Source organism: Caretta caretta, chromosome 10 (genome assembly GCF_965140235.1).
Source record: "Caretta caretta isolate rCarCar2 chromosome 10, rCarCar1.hap1, whole genome shotgun sequence".
Lineage (NCBI taxonomy): Eukaryota > Metazoa > Chordata > Testudines > Cheloniidae > Caretta > Caretta caretta.
The window spans coordinates 50,780,204-50,803,888 of NC_134215.1; the positions used below are offsets into that span (position 1 = coordinate 50,780,204).

The window sequence follows — 23,685 nt, forward strand, 5'->3', positions numbered from 1 at the left end:
AGCAGAGTGACACTTTGCTCCGCCACAACCTCAAAAGCTGAAGAGAATGGCAAGGCCGACACAGCTGTCTTGAGCACAGTTCCCTAAATATTACTAAAGCCATGATTGCCAGATAAGATCAGAGATGTAGGAACCATATGATTCACAGGCCTCTAACACAGCCTTTCACACACAGAACAATAAAACATACCAGTCTGAATGCATGTTTTGATAGGTAATGTGAAGTGGAGGGGTACGGTATGAGAAATCCATTTGGGACACATGGTATGGGTTACAACTTGCACAAAGGGCTGGTCTTCTGGTGGAAATAATATCTAGAACTGTAAGGAAGAGCTTAATTGAAGGCTGCAGGAAAGGGGCAAGAAAGGACAGTGTTATATTTTGATTGCAAAAAGTAGGATTAAAATGCAATCACTTGGCTTGCAGTGGCTTTTTTATCCACTCAGACATAGATAAATTCACAGCTCCTCCATCCTGTCTCTCTCTTCTCAGTGTCCTTCTCTAAACTCCCTACAGTGTTCTTGAAGTACAAATTGCATTTACTAACTCCTGCTCAAATCAGTTAAACTTAGACACAACGTACAGGGAATAAAAAGGAGAGAGAAAGTAAGAGAGTGATATAACAACTTATTACAGTGTAGAACATAGCGTAATGAGGCCCCGATCCCTGATTTGGCCTCTTGACATTACTGTAATGTAAATAACAACAGATTACCAAGGCATAGCTGAGGATCTAGATAAGAGGAGACGCATTACAAGTGACTACTTTTGGAGGAGATGGACATTAACACAACAGTAATTCTTGGTACATATATAGAGCTTTTTATCCTCAAAGCTCCTTATACAAGCTTTAAGATATCAATAAAAAAAGAGAGTAAAAATCAGACCATGCACAAAGTTACCTTCTATACATGTAAGAAGTTTTGCGATTAAAATAGATTAAGAGGCACAAAAATTGAGCAATACTTTTGGACTTCTGGGCAATAATTAGAGAACAATAATCTATCGTTCATTCTCTCTGTCCTTAAAGGGTAGGTGAGCTCTCCTTCCCCCACTCCCTGATTCATGACTCTTCGCTGTAACTCCACAATACATAACATTTTCTACCCTTCATATACTGTTACCAGATGTGAACTCTCCAAACAGTAACAATGACCAGCACAGAGTTCTCCTGACTTCCCCTACTACCTCTCAACAGTGTCTTTATTATTGGTACTATTATTTCTCACTGGGCTGATTTAACCTCCCTTTTACAATTCCTACTAATGTTAATCACAATGCATGCGCCTCCTAAAACTTCCTTGGGCTTTCAGAGATCTAGCTGAAACAGAACACGTACCGTCTGGGTTTTGGAGAGGAAATAGGTTGGTGGTAGATTACCAACTTTTCCACTAATGCAAAAAGTGATCCTAATATTTGGGCCTTAATTCACTTATGTGAGTTTCATTAGCTGGGCTTCTGGAACACAGTTATCTCTAGCTCTTTCCCAGCCAGCCATCCCCTGCCAACTCCAATGCATCCACTAATGAGAAAGCTATTTAAATATTAGACAAATGCATAATTCTTGCTATTATATATTACAGACCTTGTTTATTTACTGGCCGTTATACTCCCCTCTTGCTTTTTTCATATTAGCACATTATGTTTCTTCTTTTCACATGCTTTTGCTCTTGCTCTGGTTCTTTAAACAGCTTCAAAGGGGGAGGGATCCCCATGCTCATGAAAGCTCCACTTTGCAGATCAGATCTGCTGGGTCCTACTGTCTCTCTCTTTCCAGAGAGTTAATATCTCCAAGGCTCAGGTTTGCTTTTATCTCTCATGCCTGTGCAACCCAGACAGCTGCGCCTATCCTCAGCAGTCTCGACTGAAGAACAGTAATTCACATCCTCTTGTTATTGCCATGAGGAATACACAGAGGTTCTTTCTCTTTGTAGTGGTTTCTTTTTCTTTTAACGGTGAGTGTCTTTTTGGATAGAGTTTGTAGAACAATTGTGGCATTCAGGGAAGAGGAGGGAGCAATGGGGTTATTGATTTCAAAATGTCTCTAACTTCCAGGGGGATAGTTTACAGTCATCAGAAAGATGCATGAAATCTGTTATTTTAGTGCTGTTTTGTCTTGTGTAGTATTAATGAAACCAGGATGTAGCAATGGTAACCTGGATTTAACATAACTCAATAAAAGCCAAAGTCAGTAGGAAACTATGATCATGGAAGAATATTCCTGTAAATGCCGCCTGGATCACCTGTGATAGTGATGGGGATGTGTTTAGAGTGACTGTAAATAGTAAGGAGAGAAGCGTGGCTTCAAATAATGTATCGCACAACTGATTCTACAAGAACAAGGCAAATATTTCCTTATGCTTTCTGATTTATTTCCCAGAGTTCTTGTTACCTAAATACTTGATTAATAGTATTTAAATATTGTTTCAAATAAGTTTATGTAAATATATGTTAAAGTATTCAATCATATATTAAGACCATTTCCTATAGCCTATCCCTATTTTCATATACAGAATTTAGCCAACACATAGACACAAAAATCAGGCAAGAGTATTAGTTTAGTGGTGGTGGTAGAAATGAAAGTCTGATTCCCAAATGACTAACCTTCCCTTCTGATCATTGTTATTTCTGCACCCAGCATTTTCTTACTTTATTCATAAAATGTAGTTTAAAAAAAATCTGTTTTGAAACATAATATTTGAAGAGTGAGGCCTAGTTTAGATTTAACAAAAAAAGAAATTAAGACGACAAGCTTTGAGCCCTGTAAATATTTGCTATTGCTTTGCATTAATTTTTTATTGGAAATTAAAACGAACTTTAAAATGAGGCTCCATTAGATGCTACTCTGTATTGGAACAACCGGCATTAATACTATACCACACTATAATGCAACAGCAATGGATTTTACATAAATAAATAATTTTACATAGAATATTTTGAGAAGTAATAACAATGTCAGTAAATAATGTAAGAGGAGACAATGGAACATTCTTATTTCTCTTCCCTGACAGTAGGAGAGAATCTGGCAAGTTACCATGGTCCATTTAGTCATTTTGCAGGGGGAAGGAAAGAAAAACAAAAGAACTTAGTCTACACATAGAACAATATGCCATTTCTAAATATGATTCAACATTTGTTAAAAGGTCTCAAAAGTCAGGAAAACAAAGGAAATTTGATTTATGTTTAGTTTTGCAGTTTAGAAGGTGTTCACAGGGCACTCAACTGTAGCTGCCAACTTTACTCCTTACTTCATTCTGTGGAAATCGATCCAACATGTTTGTTGTGATGTTCTCAAAGTGACCAGCTGTTGAAGGTGGTGAGTAGCTATTTCAATCTCATTTTACATTATTAAATGCTAGATCATGTAAAAGAGAAACTTTACACTGATGCTTTAATAAAACATATGATTTTGTTTCTTTTAGTATGAAATGCAAAATATGGTGGAAGGAATTTGTCGTAGCAAACGAGCTGTGGAAAGAAACCTTGCCGCTGAAAGGTATATTGTAAGTTACATACCAGTTTGGATTTTCTTTCATTGTACTGTAGCGTGTCCACTGCTGTTATGACAATTTGCACCAGCTGAGGATCTGGCCCTAACTGTTTTTCCCATTTCTGTTTTCAGTATGTGAAAAAAATATGTACACCTCCTAATTAGAGCTGCTTGATTATTCTTGTTACAATCGTTTGTCCAAAAGCATCTGTCTACTCAAATGCAACATTTTTGTTGGTTACTGCCATTTGGAAAACATTTTGTCAAGGAAAGAAGCACTTAAAAAAAGAAAAAGTTTGAAATACATTGCCACTGACATTGTGAAATATATAGGACCTTGTCCACTTGGCTATTTTGCTTTCATTAGGTGCCATCCAATTAATATGTAGTTTGGCAAACAGAAAGTAGATTATAAAACCGGCTCAGGAACAAAAATAATTTTTAGACACTACTTGCAGGCATAGTTTCATCATGGAATCTTTAAGTCAATGCGCTGGTGACATCTAGTGGCATCCTATCTGTGCATCTGAATGATGATGAATTGTCATTTAAAGCTAGACATGAATGGATAAGAATCATTTATTCAAAGAGTTCCTTCTCATTACCTTGCTTGTGACTTGCCCAAGAGCAGCTGATAGTTTCTTAAATGTACACATTATTTGAAAATATTTGCATAAGACTTTCTCAAAATAATTCTTAGTCTGTAACTCATTTGTGAACAATTCATTGCAAATATTTGATATTCCAAACATGAGCTGTTCTGATTGGACTCAAGTCCCATGGGATGTTTTGGTTTCCTACTTGGATGCAGATAAGGTTTAGAATCAGATTTCAAATGGAGAATACTCATGAACACAAATTCAAAATTCACCTTCTGCAAATATTCTGCAGTATTCATTTACCATTCCAGCAGATATCACAGGGAGTAAACTCATTTGCTAGAATAATCTCAGGCAGGGGTGTGAACACTAATACAGAGAATTAACAAAGATATATTCACTGAAATTTGTTAGCAGGGGTCACTCAGCTCCATTTAATTCATACCAAACTGCACTCCATTTCTATCTGGCTTTCTTATACAAAGAAGCTAGAGCACTGGATTTGTTGCTGAGACTATTTATACATTGAAGTTACCTCACTGATTTTAAAACATCTTTGTGCTTAAGCAGAGATACTCTTTTCAACTACCTCAAGACATCACCTCTAATAAACACACAATTAAAATTAATCACTCTGGGTCTGAAGTATTTCTCACTTTCTTCACTATATAGATATTTTTACTCTATGTTAATGAGAAGACAGAATAGAAAAGAAAAGAAAGCAAGCCCAGAGTTCAGCATGGATCAGCACAATTCTATCTTGTCTCTTTGATGAGACAGATTTGGATTTAGAAATGCCACAGCTAGTATGAATATGATATTAAAATCTCATATGGTACTATGTTTTTTGACTGAAAACAAAACAAAAACAGCCACCCAGAAGCACTGGCCTGCAAAACTTTTCAAATAATTTGGAACATTTTTGTGGCGTCTGTTCTGATGTGCAGAGCTACAGTTATCTTATTTTTTTCTGGTGATTCATCACATAAGAACAATTCTTAAGTAGATCTCTCACATGGGAGAAAGAAAACACACAGGTTTCAAGATATTCTAACTGAAGATTGTCTAAAACCAATGCTCACAGAAAGGCTTGCGAGAAGGGTGTGATCAGAAGTGTTAAAGCTGAATACCGATTTCAAATGTGGACATTACAATTCTCTTTCTGGAGCATACGAGGAAATAACAAAAGTTGCAACATGAAACATCCACTTCATACAGTATTCTGGTGCAATCCTGCACCACTGTAGTCAATGGGAAAAAGGCATCTGGCGCAAAGAGACAGCCTCCACTATAACATATTAGAGTTGCTTGGATTCATAGGAAATAGATTATGCTGAGGCTGTTCTATCTATGCTGCCCTGCTGCTTCTGATGGACCAAAAGCCCATAGTCTTTACGGCTGATGCAGATACACACTGTTAGTATCAGTAGGTTAGTGTATTTCAGGAATAGAGCCCTGGGTTCAAGCCATGACTGTTCAAAATAAATGTGGCAGTCTTCTCCTACCATGTATCCACCATACAATTATAACATTCAAAAACCAGTCAGAGAACACTTCAATCTCTCTGGTCACTCGATTAGAGACGTAAAACTGACAATTCTTCAACAAAAAAAACTTCAGAAACAGACTCCAACAAGAGACTGCTGAATTGGAATTAATTTGCAAACTGGATACAATTAATTTAGGCTTGAATAGAGACTGGGAGTGGATGGGTCATTACACAAAGTAAAACTATTTCCCCATGTTTATTCCCCCCCTCCCACCACTGTTCCTCAGTAACAGCTCATCTTAAGTGATCACTCTCCTTACAGTGTGTATGGTAACACCCATTATTTCATGTTCTCTGTGTATATAAATCTCCCCACTGTATTTTCCTCTGAATGCATCCGATGAAGTGAGCTGTAGCTCACGAAAGCTTATGCTCAAACAAATTTGTTAGTCTCTAAGGTGCCACAAGTCCTCCTTTTCTTTTTGTGAATACAGACTAACAGGGCTGCTACTCTGAAACCATACAATTGACAGTCTTTGCTCAAGAGAGTCCCTGAACAGAGGCAGCACAGGTGCTGTAGGTCAGGATTGAGATGCTGATTCAGCAAAACACTCAAAACACATGCTTAGTTTAAATAAGTGCTTAAATCCCACTGATTTATTTGAACTGAATTTCACCAACTTCATAGAATATAAAAAATGAAAAGCTAGCTAAGTGCTTTGTGACTCTCAAATGAGTCTCAGGATGGAAAGATCTGAATGGTGTCACTGAAAGACACAGTTTGTTTTCTGTCTCATTACAAAACCTCACTGAGTGGCAATTCTAGGCATAAGGTAGTGGAGTATGCAATATTCTTTGGGTTAGATCCTCAGCTTCTCCAGAGAAAAGGATGAGGAGAGGGGGCAAGGGGGCTTAAAGCCACCTTTGTGCTTACCAATTGCTGGGGCTGCCAAGGACCAGTCTGGCCCTGGTGTAGCTTAGAGCAGTCTAAATTACATTGGTTGGGGATCACTGGAGAATCAGCACTCTAGCCACATATTCTAAGCCCAGCCCATACACCAGCTGGCAGTCTGGGAGGGGGGCTGATGCAAAGGCAGTTACACCAGCTTTACACCAGCTGAGGTGTACTCCTCTATTTCAGAGAAATTTCAGCTGCCAGTTTAGTGCAACTTTACAGCTCTGTTGTAGTGCCAGAGAAGCTCAGGGGCCTTACTGAAGGGCAGAATCTGGCCTTTCGTGTCCATAACATATTAGAAAAACACCAAAGACAACATTTGCATGACAGAAAAATTACCCTGAAAGCATCCCAGCAGTGAAATTAATCACAGTACAATAAACTTGGTGGAATTTTTCACTGCAGGACTTTGTGAATATCAGCAGCTAGGAACAGGCAGCTATTAATAATGAGGAAAAGAGGCAAACTGAACAAACTTTTTGACATTCAAAAGAAGAAAATGATACTTTTCTATACAGTTCCCAGGCTGGAGCATGAGCTAGGGGTTAGAGTTGACATGGGGAGGAGTGGATAGAAGGAGTGTCAAGGATCCTGCACCTATTTCCAGATAGTATGTTGGCTTTTGTTCTGTTACTGACTCAGTCTTTGACCTTGATTGTGTCATTTCAGTGCAATTCTCACTGAAATCAATAGGAGTTTCACTCAACTGAAACATGCTGTAGAAAGGCTAGGTATGATCATCATCATCATCTTCTTCATTAACTGTATTATTCTGTGTCTACCCAGAGAGCAGTCAATTGCCAGAATATGTAATTCAGCCCTAGGGAAGAGAAACACCAGTGGTACCGGCCCATCACTTCCACAAGAAGAAAGGAGAGAACTGTGATTTGTTGCCAAAGAGGTGATGTTATATGTAATAGTTCATTAATAGTAATCAACAAGAAAAAACAGCTTTACTATTGCATGTTATAATCTGAGCTCTTTAAGAACAGCAGTGGAACATCAACGCTCTTCTGGATGAGAACAAGTCACACCCTTTCCCCACCCACTTGAAGCTGTCCCAGGATGCACTGGAGTAACGGATGAAAGGGCAGCATACTAACAATTTTGACGTATGTTTTCAATTTTCCATTTTGGTGAAATAGTACAGGGCTTGCATTTGTTACTCTTGCTGCTGTGACTGAGAGTAAAGAGACAGACACAGGAATGAACTGCTAGCTCAGCTTTTTACCATCTGCATTAGATAACGAGGTCTCGCGAAACATTTTGAATGACTGTTACACTTATCCTATGCATTTCTGTAGAAATGGATACCATGACATACAGAGTAATAACTCAACAGTAAATAAAAATCTTTTCCCACCTGGCTGCTACTTGTCTGGAAATTCTTGACCTGAGCAATTCAGTCTGAATTATTTTGATCACATTTGGTAATTGATCACATGGTTGTCTCTTGTTATGATAGTATTTTCAGAGCTGGAGAGCTACAGAACACACACTGAGTGGTCATTGCAACAGACATCATCTCAAAGTGGCACTTCTAGCTCATAAAGTAAGCAAGATGTTAAATGTCAAGCAGAGCTTTTTCTAAAGGGCAGGGGAAATCTTCACTTTTTTTCAATGATCTTTAAGATCCTATGCAATATGTAGCATCTGCCTTGAATTCAAATCTAAGCTGGCTCTCCTATCCAAATGGACATGTTCAAAAGTATGCTTACATGGCATTCCTAGTTCAGGCATACTGTGAGCCGAATATAAAGATGAATAAAATGTGCACACTGTCAACACACTGCATATGGATACTCAAGTTGGCTCTTGAATGCCCCATCACCCGATTGTAGTGACTACCGTGTCAAATCGATGGCCCATATGTGAGCCCTAACTTACATACCCACATGTCCCATGAGCCAAACTGTCCTCTCACTTACTAAGGTACATCTTCAATGTGGTAGCAACAACGTAAATGTGAAGATAATTTGGCATCTTGTCTTTTTATAGCTATTACTCCTTAAAATTACCAGAGGCTACACAAATCACCAACAGGAGATATAATTTCTCTTTCTTAGGGCTCTGTGAAAAAAAATCCTACTTGATGAAGAAACCAACTTTTCACTGGATTTTCAGAGTGAAAAATATAGTGCCTGTATGAAACACCTTGTTGCTGTCAACACCACTGACTGTTGGGAATTCCAATGCTTGAGACTACAATGTCATCTTAGGCAGTCCACTGGCTGAAAAGACATCACACAACACTCTACCAACCCCATCTGGGTGTCAGTGACTCACCAGACTGGCAAAGTAGGATCTGAGGCATGGAAAGAACACTGCCCTAGAAGACTCATGGCTTACCAGAGATTTTTTCTCTTTGGCTCAATGCCAATCAGGTTGGATCTGAATAATTTTTTTTTACTGGCAAAAAGAATGTTGTGAGCAGAGGATGTTGATATTTATGCAATTTTTGCTTTTGTAAAATTTCACAAATCTCTCCCTTTTCACAGTGGAAAATATGCAAAGTGAATACTTTGCATTTTGCTTAGCTTCGTCTTTTCACACACAGGCACTGATCACTGCTTGTTGTATATCTTATCTTCTCCCATGGAAATGTCAATAAAGTAATTAAAGGTGTGAGGCTAAGCTCGTGAGTGTGCACCATGGACATATTTGCAGAGAGAGATGGTATACATTTCTGTCACGCATTGTGTAAATTTGCTATGCTATCAATGCCTTGCTAGATGCTGGTTCTTAAGGGAATGAGCAATGCTAATATTCACCTCAACCTCTCCAGAAAGGTTTAACAGATCCTGCTCTGAGATGTGAAAGTGTTTGGGTGGCTATATCCTACATTTTCCTCATTTAAATCAGAAGCAAAAATACTGAGAGGCTCTTCTTGTAGCATTTCTAACCTGGGCATAATCCAAAAGTACCACGATTCTCAAGAGAAAGCCTGTTCTCAAGAGATTTTAGCCCAGTTCTAGGTCAAATTAAGCAACTCTTCAGATATAAGCAATTCAACCACTTGGAGGATTATTGGATACAAGCTTTCTGATGACTGGTCCTCTTTGAGTCTTACTGACATGCTACAGTGTATTGAGCATGCTACCCTAATGTATTATAAATGTGAAATATTTGTAATGCTTAATGGCTTTTACTGCACATAACTGCTTTGCAATGACTATGTTTTTAGGAATATTGGGAATGTACGTGAAGAGGGTGTAAAGGAGATAAATATTACCCAGCGTCAGATTATCTCCCCCTCTCCCCAGATTTTTTGGGGATAGAGTTATTTGCTTATTTGAAAGAGGAGAAGATATTTAAATTACTGATATTTCTATCCCCTGGACCAGAATGTCTTCTCATTCACACCAGTATAAATCAGAAAGTAACTCCATTTATGTCAGTCAGTGGAGTCACACCAGTTCAGAGTTACTCTACATTTACCATTTTAACTAGGAAAATAATCTAGCCCTTATATAAATTTCCTGCTTCCTGTGGAGGATTTGTATCTCTATGAGAAGCTGCTGGGGTCTCTAACAGCAACAGTGTTGATCAATAAGGCCCAAATTCTGCTCAGGGTTATACCACTGAAGTCAATGGAGTTTCTCCAGATTTACACTCATGTAACTCAGAGCAGAATTTGCTTCTTAATCTATTATGTTGTCAACAGTAGTTTGCAGAGGACAACACTGGGAGCTTCGAGAACATAAGCAAGAGCCTAATAACGGATTTCATTATCTCTGGAGTTGTGCCATAGACTACTTCAACTAATAGAAAATGTTCTGGATTACTTGATAACCTGGAATCCCTCAGATGTTATATTTCACAAGTCACTTAAATAATTGGTCACCTAGAATTTAAAGTGTTAATATTATGGCTACTCCATTTCTCAGTTTTGGTTTTCAACTGTCAGAAGGCCCAAGTCTAGAATAGTGCTTTTGGTTCTGCTATACTTCATCAAAATAGTCTAGAACCAGAAATATATAGTGTTCTTTAATCATTTGAAAACCTTTCTAAAGTTTATCCCCAGGCTCTTCCCTATAAATAGTGCACACTTTTCCTACCATACATGTGCCTGGGATTCCTCCTTCATCTTCTAGGACAGTTAAAGGGGAGATTTTCAAGTCACAAATGGGATTGGACATCTGTCTTCTGGGTCTTCAGAAATCTCTTCCTAAAACAAGAAAAAGGACTTCCAATTTCTATTTCACACCATAACACAGAGTACCTATTGCTTTGGCTGCACTGATGAAGAGTTTCCAGTTTTAACATGAAAAGCAAAGGGGTAAATTCTGCCTTGATTTATGTCTTGTCCAACAAAGCTGACTTCAGTAGAGCAGAATTTGTCCCAAAAGGCTTTCATAATAAACCCAGATCCTTCTGTTTCACATTCAGTTAGAATCTTTCAAAAATCTAGAGCTTTTCTTATTTGATTTGGATGAGGATTCTGCGCTGCAATGCTCGCCTCATAATGTAATCTCTTCTTCATGTTGGGATCCTGTTCTGTGCTGTTTTACAGGAAGCGACGCAGCAGATGCTGAGGAGAAGCTAATGAACCACCTACTGAGCCCTGCCAGGTATAATAAGTTAATTCGCCCTGCTGTCAACTCCTCACAGTTGGTATCTATAGAACTGCTGGTTTCCCTGGCACAGCTAATCAGTGTGGTAAGTTTGAATAAGATGTGCTTTTTCATTCATTACTATTTGTACAGAACTTTGAAGAGGTAGCACGCTCTGTAGGTGATAGATTGTATTAGCATGACTGTCTCTGTTATTATATGGTTTATATAATCATAAGTGACATGGGAAGATACATATGTTTTATTATCTATTTGTCCATCATGCAATATTCAGAATGTGTAAGTGTAACCTTTATTCAGGCAAAAGGAGATCTCTTCATTCCTAAACTACAAAGTACTGAAAAATACAGAGCCAGATCCTTAGCTGACACAATCTGGCATAGTTCCATCAACTTCAATAGAGCCACACCAATTTACAGCACATGATGATCTTCTCCATAATGTGTATAATGATAAATTATCTTTTGCTGTGTACAGTGAAAAAATGTGGTATGGTCTGAGCACAGAAGTGAGGGCCAGGAACTCCTGTCCAAGAGCTCTGAATCTCTATGGGGTCTAGACCAAATCACTTAGGAAAGGACTTACCTAATCCCTATTTAGGACAGCAATTAGATATATGCTTAACTTTTGCATGAGCTTTAACTTAAATGGAGTTCAAGCACATTCTTAAAATTAAATATGTGCCTATGGTGGTCCTCACTCAGGGGTTGGTTGGTCAGGTAGTGTCACCTAGTGTTCAGGGCTAAGGCCTATGTCCTGCAGAGGGGTTGTTGGTAGGGGAGCCCGGGGCCCTCCCACTCCACCGGGCTCCGACCTAAGGCCCTTTGAGGGCTATCAGTCTGATCTGACAGCGGAGGCAGCTTAAGGCTGCCCTCCCTGGGCCACTTCCTGTCTCCCCCCCGCGATTGTCCCAAGTCACCATCTGGGTTAAGGCGGCATGAAGGCTGCCCATTCACCCCCACAAAGCACCTTCTAGTGATGGCATGCAGCATGGTATCTCCCTTTCTCAGGTGGCAACTGCCTTCTCCCATGGTATGGCCACCTTCCTGTGCCAGCTCAGCCCAAGGGGCTTTCCCCTGCTGGGGTAGTCCAAACAAAAAACCTAAGGGAATTACCAAAGTCCAAAGCTCATATGAGGGGGAGAGTGAAATGCTTTCCTCTCAGGCTGTCTCTGTGGCAGGTCCTCCCTTCCTTCAGGGAGGGACCTTTGGGCAGTTATCTTAGGGAGAAATTTCTGCCTTCTTTCTGCTCCTTGGTCTGCCCCAAAATAGCTGTTCCCCAGCCTTTTAATTCCTCCTCCAGTTGGAGCATATCCTATAGGTATGGCAGGGTAGGGCTGCCTAGATCCAAGGTAAGACCTTAACCCCTTGTTGCCCAGGTGGGGTTTGTACACAATGCCTAAGAGCTATTCTAGGACTGGATGCTGCACCAATAAAGGCAATGGAGGTTTTGTTATTGACTGCAGTGGGAAAAGCATCTGGCCCATAAATAGGGTTATGTCTTGAACTCTGCCTCAGTCCCCCTAGCTGTAAAATGGGCATAGGAGTGACCTGCCATGGTTTTTGTAATGATGAACTAGTGATTAATTATAAAGTACGCTGAAGTTGGAAAGTGACATATATTTCTAATTTTGATATAAGACAGGAAGCAGAAAGACACCAATGGAAGTAATAGGAAGCTGCATGAATGCATGCGTTTGAAGATACGGAATTCCTTACCCAACAGATATTCTAATATAAACAAAGGGATTGTTGGCCCCATGTTCCCCTCCGCTAGGAGATTCCATCTGGAGACACTGACTGAGTTCCCTTTCAGAGAGTCCCCATGGTCCTCCCACAAGGAATGAAGGGTGCAGACTCACAGAATAGGGGGAAGCATGGTCTGCAAACCTCACAGAACCCAGGAGCAATAAGGTAAACAGTAAGTGCATAGATCCCAGACCATCACTTGGGTTAGCAAGCTCCTCCAGAGCCACTGCAAGGCCTTCCTCCCACATGGCAGCAAGAATTGATTAGGCACAGCACTGCCATTTGCTCAGCTCCAACCACTTCTTCTATAGGGACAGATGCTTCCTAAGAGAGTTAATGGTGCTTTTTAGGAGCATTAGCGCCACCTTCAGGGATTTCTTGGCAGAAGTCCTCCAGGATCTTTGCCCTTCTGTCTTTAGAGGCCCAGCCATGCCAGGGAGACTTCCATATGCTCCAACAGAGGGAAGGTATGTGCAACAAAGCCACTGCCCCTCCCTGTCATCCAGACTGTACCAGAGACACACATGCCCACATTTGCTCACAGGGACGGGTGCTCCGGACCCATAAAACTTAGACATACTATATTGCTAATGATATAATTCTAAGTGTGGAAGGAATCCTATCCAAAGGCTCTTCCTTCTCCTTCATGCAGTAGGATATCTGTTCTAAATTTGCCAAAGTGCCTACACTTGGTGATATTTAGCCCAGATGCAGACGTCCACCTTCTTGACACAGCCTGCTGTACTACTGGAGAGGCTCTCAACAACTGCCTCTGAAGCTTATATAAGGACACAAGGCTTTTCACAACTTCTGGAACAACTTCCCCCCTGCCCACCCTCGCCCCCAATCACTTTGATGTCACTATTGTCTCATGATCAGTCTGGTTCTCTCTTCCACCCAATATATCTGAATGGCCAGGTGCAAATGAAACAAGGCCATACTATGGGTTTGTGTAGGAGTAAAGCAGTGTGTTCTCCTTTTATCAGACACTGTGGTGATGAACAAGGTATAAATGCACAGACAGATAAAATTAGCTAGCCTGAACACTCCACAGACATTTATTCCTAGAGCTCAGGATAAGGTAAACCACAAATATTTGTGGAGTATCCAGACCTGACCATACAAACAGGTAAATGATTGCCAATTGATTTGCATTAGATAACATAACAGTCAAAAACACTAGTGCGGACAAACTCTTAGGCAATATCTACACGAGAAAAAGAGGTGTTTTTAACAGCTTAGATGACACGTTAAGATCTTAGGGAAGAGAAGACAAGCTGTAGTTTCCATATGTGTTAGCTGGAGAATTCCTACAGTTTGCCTTGACCACTTCACAAATTAAACTGCATCCTCTACATAAGATCTTAACATAAGTTAACATATGTTAAAAAAACACCCTTTCCTAGTGTAGACATGGTCTTAGGGTACAGCTACTCAGTAAATTACAGTTCAATTGTATGGTATACCTGCTTTAGCTCTGATTTAACTAGCTCCCATACCAACAGTAGTGAAGACACAGTGGCATGAACCCCAGCATAGGCTAACAACCTGAGTATATACCCAGGGTCAGCAGCAGGCATGTAGTGAGGTGGTAGCCCATACCACCGAGTCTTCGCTGCCATCATTACCCATGCTATCAAGATTAAATCTAGTTTGGGTATGCCTACCTACCCCACAATTATACCTTAATTTGCACTGTAGACATACCCTATATATAAGCGGGGGAATGGTCCCACTATTGTGGGGAACTTTCCTGGCTTCTGCACTACCCCGGTGAGGTGGGATAGCAAAAAGATCTTAGTCCTTGTTCCCACTTCCTTTACCCAGAGGCCTCCCTGCCCTTGAGGACTCCCCTTCCACTCTCCTGTCTGGCAGAGTCCTCGTAACCCCAGCAAGGCAGGGCCCAGGATTCCGGAGGTCAACCCCCCAACCCTGCTGTGGTCACCTAGGACAGGGGCTAGGGTGTCCCCACTCCGGGGTACTCTCTCTGCACTGGGTACTTCCCTGACCCACTGATCATTACATACAATTTAAAGCAAATGCAAGTTATTTAAATCAACAATTAATTTTAAAAATAATAAGGAAAAATGGGAAAGGTAAAGGAAAACACATCACCTTGCTCTGTGGCAGGGAACATTACAAACAGTGTCTCTGGAATGCTAGGGCAGTTCACAGTCTGTTCCTTGTAAGTCCCAGGCCTCCTTCTCAGGCCCTGGCTGTGCTGCAGGGATGCTGCGGGTTGGACACTTGTTCTGGTGGTGGCCACACACCTCCAGGCTTTGGGTGGTGGGACCCTTCTTCCCAGCGTCAGCGCCTCCCATCAGGTTAAGATCCCCCTCCCAGTCTGGCCTGCAAGGACCCTTGGCTGGCGGTGTCTTTCTGCGCTGGGCCCTTTGCCCAGGGTCCCCCCTTGGCTGGCCACAGTTGCTCACCACACCTGGCTCTGTGGCTGCAGCTCTGCTCCCAGCACAGGATCTGCTCTCTCCCTGGGCTGCTTCTGTGACTCTGCTCCCAACTCTGACCTGCTTCCTGGGCTGCTTTTCTGGCCCCTCTGGATCTGGCATGGTTCTGCTCCGCAGCTCAGCTTGGGCCCTTGCTTTCTCCTTAGGTTGGTCCCACTCTGTCTGACCCAGGCAATTCCAGCTCACACAGAGGACGATGGGACCCCTGTGGCCTCCTGACTCCCTGATTAGCCTACCCGCCCTGTCCTTCAGGCTGACCTGGAGCACTGACCTCTCTCCATTGTTCCTGGGGACTGTCAGTCTCAGGGTCCTGATTTCCCATTGACCCTTCCCCTTTTAGCACCCGGAGCTAACCAACCAAAACACCCCCACTGAATGTTAGTAAGGGGGCAACCATCCCCTTACATATAGGGAGCAGAGTGCAGGGAGCCTGAAATGTACTATTGCTCATGCATAGCCTCCACTCACTTTGTCACAGTAATGCAACAACCCTGCTTCCTGTCCTGAAAGGAATTCCAGGATCCAGGCCCATAAAGGGCCTCACATGATTTAATCTAGAGCATCTTTATGATAAATCTTCCTGTAAAATGAGAGATCAAGAGTCTCACTGACCAACTAGTGTGGCATCAACTCAGACGAATAATGAGGGAAGGAATGGATTTATTGAATCCAACTGAGTCCCAAGCAGAATAGACAATAAAATAAACAGAAGATCAAGAAAGAAAATAAAAACAAATAATAATCTAGCTATTACTTATACATATTCTATTTACCTAACATTGTTAATTTGAAGACACAGACTCAATTTCTAGAGATAACTATGACATTGGAATTAGTGAGACAAGGCTAACCCAGGGCAATGGCTGGGAACTTAAAGGCAATTAGCAATATTGCTAAGGGACAATATTGAGTCTTAACTGATTTAGTTTATCTTTGTATTTTTGGCCCTTTTCACTGGCGTCTCTTATCTGAAAAACCACTCCAGCTCCACTTCCTGCTATTGCCCTGCAGGTCTGAAGCAACATTTAAGGACAGCTTGATTATCTTTTTGTCCTTATCTTCCATCCAAATTGCTTTTATGCTGGCTGCCAAGCTACTTAATTTAAAGGGCCCCTTTGTGTTTACAGCCAACTAACGAGAAAAAGAGAGTCAATGAGGTTTGGTCAATTTAATTGCCAGGTAGCGACTCACCTATTTCTAGAGAGTACAGTGCCTGTGAATTTAATGCTGGAGAAAGGTGCAGAATTGAGGAGACTTCTGTTTATCCACAGAATGGGTAGAGCATAAGAAGCAGCAGGTGAGGCTTCCACTAATGAGCCCCTTCCCACAGCTAGAGTAACTACCTCTACAGACAAGAAACCAGACAGGTCTCCATATCCATTCAGTCTTTGACATCTTGTTGAGACGTCCTGCCAGGATACACATTAGTGACGGTTACGTTGGCTTTTTGTGATGTGTCCACCAGGGAGACCCTCTACCACTTCACAGCAGAGGATGTGGGGGAGAGCCTCACACCCAAGCCATTCTTTTTACGTGACAAATCTGACTGAGGTGTCAGTACAAGACATTTTGGAACAAACTGATAAATTAAACAGTAATAAGTCGCTCGGACCAGATGGTGTTCATCCAAGAGTTCTGAAGGAACTCACATATGAAGTCTCAGAACTACTTACTATGGTATGTAACCTATCACCTAAATCAGCCTCCATACCAGATGACTGGAAGATACTAATGTAATGCCTATTTTTAAAAAAGGCTCTTGAGGTGATCCTGGCAATTACAGGCTGGTAAGCCTAACTACAGTACCAAACAAATTGTTTGAAAGTATAGTAAAGAAAAAAATTATTACATGCACAGATAAACACATGTTGGGGAAGAGTCAACATGGCTTTACTAACTGGAAATTATGCCTCACCAATCTATTACAATTCTTTGTGGAAGTCAACAAGCATGTAGACAAGAGTGATCCAAACTATATAGTGTGCTTCAACTTTCAGAAAGCTTTCAACAAGGTCCCTCACCAAAGGTTTTTAAGCAAACTAAGCAGTCATGGGATAAAAGGGAAGGTCCTTCCATGACTCAATAACTGGTTAAAAGATAGGAAACAAAGGGTAGGAATAAATGGTCAGTTTTCACAAAGGAAAGAGGTAAATAGCAGGGTCCCCCAAGGATCTGTACTGGGACCTGTGCTGTTCAACATATTCATAAGTGATCTGGAAAAGGGAGTGAACAGTGAGTGGCAAAATTTGCAGACGATACAAAATTACTTGACAGTTATGTCCAAAGCAGACTGCAAAAGGGATCTCGCTAAACTGACTGGGCAAAAAATGGCAGATGAAATTCAGTGTTAATAAATACAAAGTAATACATATTGGAAAAATTAATCCCAACTGTACATACAAAATGATAGGATCTAATTTAGCTGTTACCACTCAAAAAGAGATCTTGGCGTCATCGTGGATAGTTCTCTGAAAACTTCCTCTCAATGTGCGGCAGCAGTCAAAAAAGCTAACAATGTTAGGAACCATTAGGAAAGAGATAGATAATAAAACAGGAAATATCAAACCTTCAATAATTTGTGCAGTTCTGGTCACCACATCTTTAAAAAGATATATTAGAATTGGAAAAGGTGCAGAGAAGGGCAACAAAAATGATTAAGGGTGTAAAACAACTTCCATATGAGGAGAGATGAAAAAGACTGGGATTGTTCATTTTAGGAAAGAGACAACTAAGGGGAGATATGATAGCAATCTATAAAATCACGAACGGTATGGAGAAAGTGAATACGGAAGTGTTATTTACCCCTTCACATAAATACAACAACTAGGCATCACCTGATTAAATTAATAGACAGATGGTTTAAAACAAACAAGAGGAAGTACTTCTTCACACAACACACAACCAACCTGTGGAACTCATTGCCATGGGAAGTTGCAAAGGCCAAGTATAACTGGGTTCAAAAAAGAATTAGATAAGTTAATAGAGGACTGGTCCATCAATGACAATAAGCCAAGATGATCAGGGATGCAACCCCATGATCTGGGTGTTCCTAAACTTCCAACTGGCAGAAGCTGGGACTGGATGGATTACTCAAAATTGCTCTGTTCTGTTCATTCCCTCTGAAGCATTTGGCATTGGCCACTGTAAGAGATAGGATACTGGGCTAGGTGGATCATTGGTCTAACCCAGTATCACCATTCTTATGTAATTTTAGATAGAACACTGAGTGATCATCAGATATTAACAGCTTCTTGCAGTCATTATTTACCTGGTCTAGATTTAAATCAGTAACCCAGCAGTGAAAGGGTCTATTACCCAGTAGAAAATATTTAAAATTTAAAATATGCTTTACCAGTCTCCCAAAACATCAAGCCCCTTGGCATAGCGGAGGGAGGAGTTCATTACTCTTTATTGTTTGGAATACTCCTTCAACAGTTTGAAAATAGAATCTCTTCAATGGCGTGATGGATTTTTAAGATAAATATATTTAGAATCTGAATACTTCTCACCATTTTTATCTAGGACAATATTTGGGGTCTCAGCTATTTGACAGTGTCCTCTCCCTGCCAGTCTCACTCAGACATTAGTAACTGTCACAGGTCACTCTGCTTTACCCTCCTTTGTTCTTCTCTCAGCCTTCTTATCGTTTTTCATCATCCATGTCATTAAGGCTGCTGCTGCTCTTGGATCACTGGTAGAATTATTTACATTGTTGAATGAACAAAAATCTGCAATGAGAATAAGCCTTAGTTCTATTGCTAGAATCTTTCTGGGTCTTATGGAATGTCAAAACTGGTGTGGCTTCAGGAATCTCAGCTTTATAGAAATCTTTCTTCATAATTTATCTATCCTCATTTTATTTACCACTCCACTAATTTTTATGTCATCTGTAAATTTTATCTGCAATGACTTTATATTTTCTTCTAAATCATCAACAAAAATATTGAATATAGGACCAAGAACAGATCCCCCTGAAACTCCACTAGAAACATCCCCACAGAATCATAAATTCCCTATTTACAATTAGTTTTGGCAATCTATCAGTTAACCAGTTTTTAATCCATTTAATAGGGGCCTCATTGATTCTGTATATCACTGGGATCACTATTTATTTTTATCAGAATGACATGTGGGACTAAGTCAAATGCCTCGCAGAATTTTAAGTATATTACATCAACCAAACATGTAATCTCATCAAAAAAATCCATGTCAAGTTCGCTTGACAAGACCTATTACCCATAAAATCATGTTGATTGACATTAATTATGCTACCATCCATTAATTCTGTACTGACTGAGTTCTATATCTGCCTTTCTATGATTTTGCCTACAATCATTTTCAGGCTAACTGACCTGCACTCATCCAGGTCATTCCGTTTATCCATTTCAAATATTGGTACAGCATTAGCTTCTTCCAGTCCTCTGGAACTTTCTCAGTATTCCCAGATTTGTTAAAAATCAACAGTAGTCGTTCAGAGAGTTCCTTGCCAATTCTTTTAATACTCCTAGGTGCTGGTCGTCCAGTTCAGAGTGGATGAGAGCCCCCAACCTGTACTAGCCCCAATAGTGGTATAATCCAAAATGACGATTCCATTGACCTGATGAATAGAAAAAGATGGTCAGAAGACTATTACTTTACCCATTTCTTGTTCTAGGGTTTTAAAAACAGCTTCTTAAAGCTGCACATACCCAAGTCCATCTTAGTTAACAGTTATAATGAATTACATAATTGTATGAAATTCTGTACCATGTCATATTTTATGTGATGATTATTATTAATATAGTCAGAATTGTGCATTTTAGTGATAGACCAGTAGACACAGAAAGATTCCTAATGTTATAAGAGGTAGATTTTACATTATATGCAATGGTTTTAGGCAGCCAGGAGTTTGAGGTATCCCTGAAAGATTTATGAATAAATCCTAATAATAGAACTAACTTGTACAGTTTAGATTTATAAATGTTTTTTCCTTCTTTAGAATGAACGTGAACAGATCATGACCACAAATGTCTGGCTAAACCAGGTAACCATCCCATGGGGATGCTATTGCAATCTACTAACACATTGCTTTCTTGTTGTCAGTATGACTTGACTGACACAAATAACTTACATCACTGCTGTACAATTCTTTCTCTAGGAATGGACCGACTATCGTTTGGCATGGCAGCCCTCTGACTATGAAGGCATAAATAAGCTGAGAATCCCATCTAAGCAAATCTGGCTGCCCGACATTGTGCTTTACAATAAGTAAGTTTTGATACAAAAAATGTTGCAAAGATTTTAAACAGAAACAAAAATCCTGTTGATTTAGCAAGAAAAAAAATCCCCAAATCTTTTTCTTTTGCAGGGAAAATAAGCTTCAAGTAAGCTTAGGATATTATTTAGATTAATAATATTGTATACTGCACAGTGAAAAATCTCTTCAAGGAGAGGTGGTAGATCCCTGTTCAAATCCCTTCTCATCAAGAAGAGGGGGAACTAGAACCCATTGTCTCCCACATCCCAGGTGATTACCCTAATCATTGGGCTAACGGTTATAAGAATGATCTTCCTCCTCCATCCTCCCAGCTGTTTTGCATGGAATTAGGTGGCCTCTGAGCCCATATATCAGATCAGGCCCTGCACTTAGTTTAGGTGCCAGAATAGGTCTTCCTCCCAGTTCATGGATCACTAGCACAAATAGGCACCTCCCTGCAGGCCAGACTTAAAAACCTATCTCTGAGGGCAGAGCAGGACTGAGGACACACTCCTCTGGTCAGCATCTCCCAGTGCCTAGTATAGGTGGCTTCCCACCTAGGATGCTGGCTTTTGTGGATTGTATTCTAAGGAGCCTCTCTCTCCACATTCATTGTACAGGGTGCCAGGTGTCTAATTCTGGGTCACAGTGTTGTTCCTGTGATTTTCTAGACACCTAAAAGTTATGCGTTGTGATGCTTAGCGTCACATCTAGGTTCCTTTGTAGATCCAGGCCTATAGAACCAGCATGAAGAGATAAAATGAATAAGGCAAAGAGATTCTATGTTGCTGAGTACCAGATGACTGGCAATGGATTAAAGAGCCTTACATTTCTATGCTGCTAGTTGTAATTGCCCCAAGCTGTCATAGAATCATAGAATAGAATTATAGAATATCAGGGTTGGAAGGGACCTCAGGAGGTCATCTAGTCCAACCCCCTGCTCAAAGCAGGACCAATTCCCAGTTAAATCATCCCAGCCAGGGCTTTGTCAAGCCTGACCTTAAAAACTTCTAAGGAAGGAGATTCCACCACCTACCTAGGTAACGCATTCCAGTGTTTCACCACCCTCCAAGTGAAAAAGTTTTTCCTAATATCCAACCTAAACCTCCCCCACTGCAACTTAAGACCATTATTCCTTGTTCTGTCATCTGCTACCACTGAGAACAGTCTAGATCCATCCTTCTTGGAACCCCCTTTCAGGTAGTTGAAAGCAGCTATCAAATCCCCCCTCATTCTTCTCTTCTGCAGACTAAACAATCCCAGTTCCCTCAGCCTCTCCTCATAAGTCATGTGTTCCAGTCCCCTAATCATTTTTGTTGCCCTCCGCTGGACTCTTTCCAATTTTTCCACATCCTTCTTGTAGTGTGGGGCCCAAAACTGGACACAGTACTCCAGATGAGGCCTCACCAATGTCGAATAGAGGGGAACAATCACGTCCCGCGATCTGCTGGCAATGCCCCTACTTATACATCCCAAAATGCCATTGGCCTTCTTGGCAACAACAGCACACTGTTGACTCATATCCAGCTTCTTGTCCACTGTAACCCCAGGTCCTTTTCTGCAGAACTGCTGCCGAGCCATTCGGTCCCTAGTCTGTAGCGGTGCATGGGATTCTTCTGTCCTAAGTGCAGGACGCTGCACTTGTTCTTGTTGAACCTCATCAGATTTCTTTTGGCCCAATCCTCTAATTTGTCTAGGGCCTTCTGTATCCTATCCCTACCCTCCAGCGTATCTACCTCTCCTCCCAGTTTAGTGTCACCTGCAAACTTGCTGAGGGTGCAATCCACACCATCCTCCAGATTATTTATGAAGATATTGAAGAAAACCGGCCCAAGGACCGACCCTTGGGTTACTCCACTTGATACCGGCTGCCAACTAGACATGGAGCCATTGATCACTACCCGTTGAGCCCGACAATCTAGCGAGCTTTCTATCCACCTTATTGTCCATTCATCCAGCCCACACTTCTTTAACTTGCTGGCAAGAATACTGTGGGAGACCGTGTCAAAAGCTTTGCTAAAGTCCAGGAACAACATGTCCACTGCTTTCCCCTCATCCACAGAGCCAGTTATCTCGTCATAGAAGGCAATTAGGTTAGTCAGGCATGACTTGCCCTTGGTGAATCCATGCTGACTGTTCCTGATCACTCTCCTCTCCTCTAAGTGCTTCAGAATTGATTCCTTGAAAACCTGCTCCATGATTTTTCCAGGGACTGAGGTGAGGCTGACTGGCCCGTAGTTCCCTGGATCCTCCTTCTACCCTTTTTTAAAGATGGGCACTACATTAGCCTTTTTTCCAGTCATCCAGGACTTCCCCCGATCGCCATGAGTTTTCAAAGAATGGCCCACGGCTCTGCAATCACATCCGCCAACTCCTTTAGCACTCTCGGATGTAGCGCATCCAGCCCCATGGACTTGTGCTCGTCCAGCTTTTCTAAATAGTCCTGAACCACTTCTTTCTCCACAGAGGGCTGGTCACCTCCTCCCCATGCTGTGCTGCCCAGTGCAGTAGTCTGGGAGCTGACCTTGTTCATGAAGATCGAGGCAAAAAAAGAGTACATTAGCTTTTTCCACATCCTCTGTCACTAGATTGCCTCCCTCATTCAGTAAGGGGCCCACACTTTCCTCGACTTTTTTCTTGTTGCAAACATACCTGAAGAAACCCTTCTTGTTATTCTTAACATCTCTTGCTAGCTGCAACTCCAGGTGTGATTTGGCCTTCCTGATTTCACTTCTGCATGCCCGAGCAATATTTTTATACTCTTCCCTGGTCATTTGTCCAATCTTCCACTTCTTGTAAGCTTCTTTTTTGTGTTTAAGATCAGCAAGGATTTCACTGTTAAGCCAAGCTGGTCACCTGCCATATTTACTATTCTTTCTACACATCGGGATGGTTTGTCCCTGTAACCTCAATAAGGATTCTTTAAAATACAGCCAGCTCTCCTGGACTCCTTTCCCGCTCATGTTATTCTCCCAGGGGATCCTGCCCATCAGTTTCCTGAGGGAGTCAAAGTCTGCTTCTCTGAAGTCCAGGGTCCATATTCTGCTGCTCTCCTTTCTTCCCTGTGTCAGGATCCTGAACTCGACCATCTCATGGTCACTGCCTCCCAGGTTCCCATCCACTTTTGCTTCC

The 23,685-nt window shown here is 41.1% G+C and overlaps 1 protein-coding gene across 6 annotated transcripts in view; it reads left to right on the forward strand.

Moving 5' to 3' along the window:
* The first annotated feature begins 1,717 nt into the window (after positions 1 to 1,717).
* Positions 1,718 to 23,685, forward strand: part of CHRNB4 (cholinergic receptor nicotinic beta 4 subunit) — a 30,968-nt gene continuing 9,000 nt past the window's right edge. The window contains exons 1-7 of one of the 6 annotated variants that reach the window (XM_075132991.1): positions 1,869 to 1,955; positions 3,188 to 3,316; positions 3,423 to 3,503; positions 7,320 to 7,434; positions 11,047 to 11,192; positions 20,296 to 20,340; positions 20,455 to 20,564. In XM_075132991.1, the coding sequence (XP_074989092.1) occupies positions 11,079 to 11,192; positions 20,296 to 20,340; positions 20,455 to 20,564 (269 nt within the window). In that variant the 5' untranslated portion in view covers positions 1,869 to 1,955; positions 3,188 to 3,316; positions 3,423 to 3,503; positions 7,320 to 7,434; positions 11,047 to 11,078. Of the gene's footprint in view, positions 1,956 to 3,187; positions 3,317 to 3,422; positions 3,504 to 7,319; positions 7,435 to 8,647; positions 8,918 to 11,046; positions 11,193 to 20,295; positions 20,341 to 20,454; positions 20,565 to 23,685 lie in introns of those variants that run through there. The other 5 variants (XM_048867812.2, XM_075132990.1, XM_075132992.1 and 2 more) reach the window with 5 other exon arrangements.